Below are 11079 nucleotides of genomic sequence, written 5' to 3'. Positions count from 1 at the left end.
AAGGGGGAGAAGTAAGAAAAGAAGGAAGTTGCGATGTAAAGGGAGAAATAAGTTTAAAAATTATAGGAAGAAATAATATTCACTCAAGGGGGAGCAATATGTAACAATGAACAATGAACAATGAAAAGGGGGAGATAACAATGAAAATTTTTGAAAACAAGAAAGTCTGAATTTTCAATCAAAATCTCTGAATTTGGCATATACTTTTCGTGCCTCGATACATAACCTAAAACTCTTGCTTTATCTCAAATTTTTGGAGTTTCATTCTTAACCAAATACAAAAGAAAGGGGGAGAAAATCAAAAGTTCTAATTGGCAATATTTGGATGAAAGAGGGGGAGTTTTTACTTTCAAATTTGAAAAGCTGAAATTCAGCAACTTGAGCTCCTTCTAAAACAGAACTCCTAATTTCAATATAAGTATCAATCTGTTTATACTCAATGTTTTGTAATCATCAAAAAGGGAGAGATTGAGGATGATAGTGTTATTTTGATGATTAACACAATGATTGAGGAAATATCTAATTAGCACTACAAGTTAACGTGATACATCACTACTGAGTTCGACACTCTCGATACATTAGAAGAATGAGATCAAAATGTCTTTCAACGATTAATAATGAGATTAAATTTGTGATAGAAAAGGGATAGAGAATTCTAAATTCTAATTTAGCAAAGTTTCAAGTGAAATGTACTCTTAAGGGCAAAATAGTAATTTTAATTATTAAGAGTATGTAGCACTACCATGGCATACATTCAAAACTGCTTGAAACATATTTCATTGATTGTATAGATGAGTCTAACCTAAAGATGCAGCAAAGTGTGAAATGATTCGACCCCAACATCGGTGGAATCGACCCTGGCACATCATGGAACCATCAGGCACACCTCTGCAAAAATGGCACGGATGAACAGTAGTGGAGTCGACCCTAAGTAAGCTTGAGTCGACCCCAGGAGAGGAGCCGACCCCAAGGAACCTTGAGTCGACCCCAGCTTCAAGCCTCAAGAAAACAAGTCTCTGGAATTTACTAAGAGGGCCGACCCCAACTTTCCTTGAGCCGACCCCAGGAATGCTTGAGTCGACCCCAATGGAGTCGACCCTAACTGAACATGAGTCGACCCTAAGGCTATGTCGTTCAAAATTGTGTCTCTGGAATCCCTGAAAGGGTCGACCCCAATGGAACTTGAGTCAACCCCACTATGGCTTGAGTCGACCCCAGTGAAAAATAGCTGAAATATAAGGTTCTGTGTTTTCTGAGAGGGCCGACCCCAATGTAGCAGGAGTCGACCTCAGTGAAAGTTGGGTCGACCCCAGTGAAAGTTGAGTCGACCCCAAGTATGATGAACAGTGGTTTGAGTCGACCCCAGGAAAGTTTGGGTCGACCCCAGCACGGGCAGAAGCATAACGGCTAGTTCAGCAAAAGTACTTTTTGACCTTTCAACAGCAAGTAACGGCTAGTTTTTGAAATCTAACCAATGAGGGGTGACCAATGGATAAGGAAAAGTATTTAAAGTAACACTATTCATCAGAGAAAAGATCCTTTTGCAAATCAATCAAAGCTCATTCAAGAAAGAAAAAGCCCTAGCATTCTTCATCAAGTGCTTCATTCAAAGAGCCAAAAGGAAGTGGTTGAGCAGATTCTAAGAGACATTAAGAGCTCCACCAACCCTTGAAGAGTGAAGCAATCTTGACAAAGAAGAGAGAAGTCTCATCAAAGCGATAACTATATTCTAAACTCTTCTTTGTAGCTCATAGTTGTTATATTTGCTCATCTAGGAGTTTCAACTTTCTTCTTCTTCTTAATCACCTTGTAAAGGTTTGTTGGTGAGCCCGTAAAACCAACGGTATAGGTTTGTTGGTGAACCCATAAAACCAACTGTGAAGGTTTGTTGGTGAGCCCGTAAAACCAACATAGGTTTTTGGTGATCCTGAAAAACCAAAGTGTAAAGGTTTTTGGATTGTGAGCCCGGAAAACAGTCCAACTGTAATCCGAGGGATTATAGTGAATTCCCAAGGGGTCGCTTGGGGAGTGGACGTAGGTACTTAGGAGAGCACCGAACCACTATACTTCTTGTGTGTTTGCATTATGTATTGTTTTAACTTCACTCACTCATCAATTAACTCAATTAAGGTAGTAAAAATTTTAGAGAAACCAATTCACCCTCTCCCTCTTGGCTTGTCACCTTGGGTAACATCGACCATCAAGATGATCCCTGTGAGTCTCACCATCCACCAGTGACACCTAACAGCATGTAGTGGCCACCCAGCGAAATGGAATGATGAACCTTTAGGTGCATTTATCGTATGATACAGTTCTTTTATCGTGGATCCCTACAGATGGGAGGTCATGGATAACTCGTCAAACTCCGTCGTCTGTCATATGTCTAGATTTATTCGACTTGAGTTCGAGAGTGAAAAACTCTTTCTCCACCGTATATACTGCTCTGGCCAAGGTCTTAGAACTCAGTCTTATAAATCACATAGGATCACTCCTCATCTATCAAGGTCGATAGATTCCATGTAGGTGAATACCCTACTCCTACAGTGAACCTACTGCAGCCAATCTACACTACAAGGACCCATATGACTAGAGACCATGTATATGTGCAGTCAAACTACAATAACCTCACTGTGAGTAGCCGAAGCACTGCAGGTCAAAGGACCAGTTACACTATTGCAACATCAAGCAAGTCACTGACGAGTGGATAGACATCCAAGTGACTTCTTGTCTTGGTCACGCTCAATACCCTTGTTCTCTAACAAGCACCTGCACTATCACTTCAGTGTCCCTACACTGTGGACTCGAGTCTCGTCCATCCATAAGGAAAGCGATCTGTGCACTGATCTCATCGGATTGATCACCGTCCTCGTGATGATCCATTGATCAGGAGAATTTAGAAATTAATCACCAATGATACATGGCTCAAATTCTCAATTCTTGAGAATATATATCACCATCTTTATAATTCCTTGGACGATTCATAGACACATAAATAATATGAATGAAAAAGATGCCCATTTATTATTCAATAATAATAAAGTCAAGTACAAAACTATGTCCCAGAATTAATAATGTGTCAGTCAGATTGGCTTCTAGGGCATATATCTAACAAATACGTTGGCATATGATTTGTCTTAAAGGTCGTATTTAAGATGATTAGTGATATACCGCCAGCAGACTAATGGTCCTGAAGGACTTTGCTGCAAGATGATGCGCAGCTTACTGCAAAAAGATTAGTTGGTGTTATGACCCTGCCACAGAGAACATGTGGTCATAGCTTAGGATCGATAAGATAAATTGAATATTTGAAAAAATTCGAATTCATGAAATATTTTTTTTTTCAGAATTTAAGAAAGATTTGATTTGTATCTTAGTATTGCGTATATACTTATTTTCTGTATATTATTGCCTGATTTATCTAGCTAGAGTGCTCATTGCTTACTGGGTTGTTTAGTTTATTATACGATTTATTATTTTTTTTCAGATTTATAGAACTAGACTACAAGGGTTTTCAATATGAGAGAACGATTTGAAAAACTCTGACACAAGTTATTCTAGATTAGGGTTTATTTAAATTGATGTTTTATCTTAAAACTATTATTAGAATTGTGAAATATAGTAAGTTGTGTTAGTTAAAAAAATAAAGTTTGCATATTATTGGTTAATGATTCTGCTACATAATTATGATATCATATTGCGATGTCTTGAATACTTGTGGGGAGAGTTCTTTATGAGTCGGGGGCATGACAAGTTGACTCGGTGAGTTTGATGAATTAAATGGTTTGATCGGGTCGAAAATTAAATTAATAAATTTATTTATTTATTTATTTGTTTGTTTTAAAGACGGGGAAGAGAAGGTATGTGCGTAGGGTGGAGGGTGAGGGTAACGGCGGGTCGAGCGGGGATGCCCTATCCCCCGATCTTTGCTCTTCGGCGCCTGGGCTCAAATTCAAGTTTCGTTTTGCCGCGGTTTGTTTCTTTCGTTCCGTTTCTTTTTTAATTGAATTGCCCAGCTGAAATCCCTGAAGAAGGGGAGGAGATCGATAGGAAACCATGGCCACCAGCAGCAAGCCTGCCTTCGACGGCCAATCGCTTGAAGAGTTCTTCGCATCCTTCGCCTACAAAGGAGGAGGCGGAGGACATGACGATGGTATCAGGAAGAGGAACAGCAGCGGAGGAGGAGGAGGAGGAGGAGGAGGAGGAAGGGTTGATAAAAGAGTAGGACAGGGATGGCGCCTCCTCAGCCCTAACAACAGCAGCAGCAACAACAGCAACAACAACAATACTCCTCCTCCACCACCACCACTACCATCATCGTCGCTCCAGAGCACTACCAATAGGAAGAAGACCACCATGACAAGACCGGCGAGCATCCTCAACGGCCTGTCGCCTGCCGAGTTCATTGCATCCTTTGCCTACAAAGGAAGAAGAGTTGATGATAGAATAGGAAAGGGAGAAGACCTCCTTAGCCCCGGCACTCCTCCTCCACCGCCGTCTCTCAGGAATAGGAAAAGGAAGATGACAGCCGCCTCCACCACCACCGTCAGACGGGTCACCCGTTTCTTCCCCTGTCCTGCCGAGAGGTTTGTCGTCGTTGATGTCAAGAAAGATATCACTGGGAAGGCGAAAGCCTCATCCAGTGGCGCGGCCACCAGGAAGAGGCCAAGGACGACGGGCAACAAAGGCAGGACGGATGCAAACAGGCAGCCGCAGAAACGCAGCAAGGGGAGGAGAAAGCGGCGCAGCATCCAGCTATCTGCCGAGGAGAAGTACTCGGACGCCTACAGGAGAGTCAGTGATCACGATATGTGGGATGCTCCGCGGTCGTCCCACAACCTCCTGCAAGAAAGACACTGCTTCGATCCCTGGAGGGTCCTGGTTATATGCATCCTGCTCAATGTAACAACGGGCGATCAGGTAGCTTCCCTTTTCTCCCCCAAAAGTTTTATTGGTGAGATGAGTTGCCCTTGCTTGCATAAGGAAGATAACAGAAAAAGTTTTATTCGTTCATTTGCAATGAGTACCAAATTGACGGAAAACCTTGAGAAAAGGCTTTAAACATGAGCAACGAAGTAGCCTAGGGACGTTAGAAAAGATGCCTAGATGTTTTGTTGTCTGCATTCTTGAATTTTTATCACTAGATTTTGGGTGTAATTTCATCACTTTCTAGTTGCCTTAAACATCACTTTTGTGTCATCATATCAAACCTTATTTCTTCCACTCTCCTCTCCAAGCCAATGTTCTGCTTGTGCTATCGCCATGTTCTCCTAATTTTGTTTTGGTACGACCATTGCATGATTTTGCCAAATATATTTTCGAAATTTGAGGTGTTCTTGATGTTACTGAAGGTGCTAGTCTCAGATGCCCTTCATCAATTCTTGCCTAATTTCTCTGGACTTATTTTCCTCCTGTATTCCATCTTCTTTTCTTCTTTAGCCCCTCTCTTTTTTTTCCTGTTTATAAGAAGAATTTCAGATCTTGCAAGATTTGGGACTTACTTGAAACATATCAATTTTATTTTGAAGCCTTAGAGCTGCTAAGGCTGCACTAATATATCAAATTAGCTGCTTCATGCGGCCCATTCATGATTCTCAAAAAATTTTATCATCCGAACCCATGTCGGTGTTAACTGGACCTGGAGTTTCCTTGATGGAAACATACAATTGCAAAGTTCCTATCGAAACTTGTGAAAATGTATAACTAGTTGTCATTGTTAGAACTAAAAAAGAAACTAATTTATCCACATCATGGATGAATTGCCACATGCCATTGCATGGCCTCTTTACATGAACTTGCTTAGGAAGAGTAGAGGTAATATATAGAAAGGGCTGGAAATGCGCTTGGGCTGGGCTTCGGGCTAGGCCCGACAAAATTCAAATTGAGTTTGGGCTTAAAATGTAGAGCCCATTTGTTTTTTGGGCCGGGCTCGAGTATGTCATTGGCTGAGAATAATGTATCATGCATCATTTACATGTGCTATAGGAGAAAGCCAAATTTTTAACTAGATCATTGCCTTGTGAAGCAATATTATGAAATATTAAATTTCAATCGGGTCTGGCTGAATCTATTCTTGGCCCAAACGGATAATTTGGGATAGGCTCGGGCTCGGGATTGAGCCTGGATTATCCAAAAATTTTGGGGTCTAAGCTTGTCCCGAAATCTTATACTTAGCAGGTATATCCCTAAATCCTAATGCTCAAACTATATGTATGCATGCAAGCATGATGCACATAAATGGATGGATGGATACATGCTTGCATGCATGTGTGTATGTATGCATTTCATGTATGGATGCATGCATGCATGCATGTATGCTTGTATGTATATATGTATATATGTACGTATAAATGATGCCTGTAATCTCAAACACAATGTGCCTAGAGTAAATAGGGAGTTTTGGAGCTCCATATATTTGGGTCATCGCATTATGGACCAATGTGAATGGATTGCGCTATCCATAGTAGTATGTTACTTTGTTATCAAGAGATTTTGGAAGCAATGTTTTCTTGATGACCTATACTAGCTTGTCTAAGAACAATGTCTATTGACAAGATTTTCTATCAAAAGTGGTTTCTTGTTGAAAGGTCTTAGAACCAACATCTTGCTTTCCTTGTAATCTTATCAATCCCTTTCTTTCCAATCCTTATTGGCAAAATGTTTGATTTTGTTTGTTCACCACACCTAAAAGTGATGGATGCACAAATCTTGTAAAAGGCGGCCTGACACTATCCAAAACTTTATGATGGACAAGGTTTCGAAGTGGGATGTGTAGGTTTTGGTGGAAAAGATGTGGATCTTCCTTCCTATGGTTTGACGGATGTCCCTTTTGTGATTTCACTATAGAATTAGTTGTAATTGATTGATCTTTCTTCTTTGGAAGACCATACTTGGAATTATGCTCTTGTAACAATAATTTTGCATCAGATAACCTTCATAGTTTTATAATTGTTTCTTCTTATTGAAGAAGATATCATCTTAAACTTTGTATGGATTGGGTTTGCAATGAATACCGCATTGATGCAAGACCTAGAGCTAGAGTTTTGAACAAATGCGATGAAGCGGCCTAGGAATTCTGAAAAAGAGGATTTAGATGTTTGCAATTCTGAATTTTTTGAACAATGTTTAGATTTTAGCTCTAGTTCAAAAACATTTGAATATTATTAGCATTGACATGCTACGAACTTCAATTTGAATTCACCATAATGAACATTGCTTTTACTAGATACATGTAAACGATCTCTTTTAACAAGAATGTAGATTGTACAATTTGCAATGATAATTGTAACCTTTGTTTAATGCAACATGTAGATCACGTGAAATATATTAAGATTTTAGTATAGCCATTTCCAATAATCATGTCCGGGATGTCCCACTCCTTTTCTTCGGAATGAGCGCGGAATAGGATTCATGTGTGAAGTTGTTTTATAGTGGGCTTAGAGGATTTACAAAAGATTAGTGCTTATAGTCAAGCATCATTGAATAGCCTTTGATGCCTTTCACGAGGGATGATGTAAAATCTGAGTAAACAAAAATAATAAAGTGGGAAAATGTTGAGATTTCTTGATAAATTTCTTCAATAATTGCGTCATTTCTAGACTTATAATTAAATCTTAAAATGTTGTAAATTATATAACAGAAATATTTCGTTTTTATTTTTTAATGATATTAATTTTCTATGTTCTCAATATTTTTATCTTAGCATCAGAACTTCAAGTTGCTTTGGTCAACCTGTGAGCCAACACGGTGCCAACTTGATTAGACTTGACTCAATCCATATTTGAAGACTCGTGAATTGGGTTGGGTTCGAAAATTGGACCTGATCTAAAAATCTGGGTCAGATCTGGATCTTTTTCTCACCTAATTGAATCCTAATGTCATTCGGGTGTAGTTTGGGTCAAGAAAGGATGGGGCCGATTCAAAATAGACTCACCTGAACCCGAACGTTTTGGGTTTGGTTCGAATCAATAATATACAACTTAGTAAGCGTCAATTTAAGTTTCCCATGATGCTTGGGTTACTATGGAAGCTTGCCATATTTAAAATGTTTCCCATAATGGCTTGGTCTCCTTTTGGATTGCTTGGCTTATTATGGTAGTTTGGATAGATTTATGGCATCTTGGGTGGAATTTGTTAGTTTCGGTGCCGACAAGGCAGTATGAATTCTTCAATGATGCCATATAAATCCTCCTTGATGAATCGGTAAATCGGATGAGGTCACACTAATCCTTCTTCCTACGGATATAAATAAGACCACATAATTTACTTGAGGTCCTTTGGCCAAGCGTCCCTATATCATTATTGTTAATTTTAATGAGGCCACATATACCACTTACCAAATGTCTAAAAAATTCCTCATCAATAATTTGGACAAGGTTGAATGCAACAACTCTCTAGAGGTCCACATATAACTTCGGGTATGGTATTCATTTTAGTTATCAATTCTTTTCATACAAAGAATTAACTTTTTCTATTTGATATAAAATGAAAAATGGATATACTTTTATTTCATTCCTTTTAAAATATTTTAAAAAATTACTATCTAAAATAATTGAAGATATCAATAAATTTTACGTATTTTGTATATATCATATAAGTATTTTTTTTAGAAAAAGGGGATGGCTCAAGATTATTTTCTATTTATGTTGTAATTGAAGAAACTATAAAAGGTATACCCATGTGATTTGAAGGATATTGTTTAATATAGAAGATGTATCACTAATTATTCAATTCTTGTAATCACATTATGGTTCAAAGTATTATTGACTCCATTATTGTTTGATTGTGAAATTAAAGCTTGGTGAAGGTTGTAAACCATGAAAAAACTCACCTTGGATGGCTTGTTCCATCTTGATGATGCTGATGTCGAAGCAAGTTGAAGTTTCCTACTAGCTGAATCCTATATTAATTTGCTCAAATTGATGAACCAGGAAGGTTATAAGAAAATTGAAGGGAGGGTGGGAACAAATTGTTATCCGAATTGATAGCAAAGCCCAAAAAGAAGGCAATGTATTTGCCAAAGCTTATTCACTCGGATTTGCATGATATTGATCATGACCATGTGGAAGAATAGTTGGTACTGATCAATCTTGATCTTCAGGTCAAAGCTTTGGAAAGTAGGAAAATAGCCATAACTATGGTAAATACAATGGACCTTCAACATTGATCATGACTTCCTTATTGACCATGGTGGAGCAAATTCGATATACAAGTACGCGAGCATGTATGGTGCCACAGCCAACCTACAATCGGATGCAAGTGCAATGGTGATGCTGAGAAATTATTTGGTTACTCTGACTATGGTAACACATTGTAAGTGATTGCATAACCATAAAAGAAGAAACAAACAATGTTCCGATCTGTTGCTCTGTTTCCTTTCTTTCGGTCTTCCTAAATTGACCAATGGCAAGATCTTTGGGAACTTTATGTTCAATGTTCTTCAAATCCTGTTTTATGCTGCACCATACTCCAACTGTTGGAAATAATCTGATGAGGGCAGATATATCATAGAACCTTTGGCGAACGCATAATCTTAAAAGGATAAGATAAAGTGGGAAAACAACTTGGGTGCAGAGTTGAATGGCTTAATGGGAAACCTAAAGGGTCAAAAAAAGAAAAGAAAGGAGGGAAAATAAGCTGCATATATAGCATACCTGATATCTGGGAATGAACTGGATTTTCTTGTTTGAATTAATTCTCTCCCTGCACAGTGTTCTTGCTTGCTAGATTCCTAGATAGGTTGCTACTGCTCTTTCCTTAGCGACTGGCCAGAATGAAATGCTGATATATACATGCTGAGTAGTAGAGAGACCACATCCCCCCTGCCCCCCATAATAAAGCCTTCAAAAGGTCTTTTTCTAATATGGAAAAAATGACAAGGGAAACAAGTTCCAAACAAAAATTGAACATGCATATAGATTGTACTTGTCATGGCCGTCGGCCGATTCACGTGTCACCTCGGGTGCAGGTTCGAAAAGTATTGCCAGGTTTTTTCCTTCAGTTTCCTGATGCAAAGTCCGTGAACAAGAAACTGAAGGAGCAGATAGTGGATAAGTTGCGGAGCCTGGGCTTGCAGTGGAAGCGTGCTCAGTTGATCATTGATCTTTCTGAACGTTACTTGAAAGGTGACTGGACTCATGTGACCCAGCTCCCTGGCATTGGCAAGTGAGTGGATCTAACTTTAACCTCTTTGTTTCCATCAAATTATTTGAGGTTATTTTTGTGTTTCTTGTTCAATTTCCCCAACATCTGGCTAGAATATTCATAGTGGACTGACATGTTTTGCTGCTGTCTTGTCTACTCCACAGGTATGCTGCTGATGCATACGCCATATTTGCTGCAGGCAAGCTAGAACAGGTGAAACCCCAAGACCATAAATTAGTTGAATACTGGAAGGAAGTTGGCGAGATGTTATGCAGAAAAAGCTGACTGTCACGAGTCCTTTTGGAGCTTAGTTTTATGTTTGTAATGGTGGATGTTTTGTTTACTTTTGAGGTGCCAGTTGGCATGAACGCTTGACAGCCAGTTAGAGGCATCTGAGTTCTCTCTTTTGATGTAAAGAATGACAAGAGGTATGCATCTGGTTTGGCTTTATCTAGTTTTGTAAGCTATGATTTCGTGCGTCTATGGTTCAGGTTACTGATTGTCTCTATGCTGATGGCACTGCTTGGGTTTATGTTCTCTCATTGGTTAGGTTTATGCTTTGGAATTACTAATAACTAGTTTGTGTCGTATGATGCATGTGAGAGGACTATGTTTAGCTCTTGTTAAACTATACATGTACTACATGGGATGACTGATCGTATGTGATTTATTGGTCGAAATTGGACTTTGTTGCTCTTCATTTTTCTTTTTTATGTTGGAGACTAGATTTTTCCTCTTTCTAGATAATTGTGAAATTTCTCCCTCAGAAGTGTTTGATGGCATTTGTAAAGCACTTACATTCTCCAGTTCATTCCTATTCATTTTCCATTTGTCAGGATTCCCATTTTGATACTCTGATTGATCAGAATGAATAGAAGCATCCACGTAGTCACCGTCACTATTATCCGTAAGGCATGATCCTGCCTTGGATAATAATTC

At 38.9% G+C, this 11079-nt stretch overlaps 1 protein-coding gene across 1 annotated transcript; it reads left to right on the top strand.

Annotated features, from left to right (window-relative positions):
* The first annotated feature begins 3882 nt into the window (after positions 1 to 3882).
* LOC120104910 lies at positions 3883 to 10807 on the top strand. The gene is made up of 3 exons (XM_039116824.1): positions 3883 to 4917; positions 9965 to 10161; positions 10305 to 10807. Exons 1-3 carry the CDS (start codon positions 4054 to 4056, stop codon positions 10423 to 10425), a joined length of 1182 nt encoding a protein of 393 aa, XP_038972752.1. The 5' UTR covers positions 3883 to 4053; the 3' UTR covers positions 10426 to 10807.
* The last annotated feature ends 272 nt before the right edge of the window (positions 10808 to 11079 follow it).

The sequence above is a fragment of the Phoenix dactylifera genome, unplaced genomic scaffold, assembly GCF_009389715.1.
Source record: "Phoenix dactylifera cultivar Barhee BC4 unplaced genomic scaffold, palm_55x_up_171113_PBpolish2nd_filt_p 000141F, whole genome shotgun sequence".
In the NCBI taxonomy this organism is placed as follows: Eukaryota; Viridiplantae; Streptophyta; class Magnoliopsida; order Arecales; family Arecaceae; genus Phoenix; species Phoenix dactylifera.
The sequence above is the reverse complement of the archived record's forward strand: the minus strand, read 5'-3'. Positions and strand labels throughout refer to the sequence as shown.

Coding starts and splice junctions, on each gene's coding strand:
- LOC120104910 (XM_039116824.1), top strand. CDS start 4,054: ATGGCCACCAGCAGCAAGCCTGCCTTCGACGGCCAATCGCTTGAAGAG. Junction 4,918..9,964: donor ATGTAACAACGGGCGATCAG/GTAGCTTCCCTT, acceptor CCTCGGGTGCAG/GTTCGAAAAGTATTGCCAGG. Junction 10,162..10,304: donor CAGCTCCCTGGCATTGGCAA/GTGAGTGGATCT, acceptor TCTACTCCACAG/GTATGCTGCTGATGCATACG.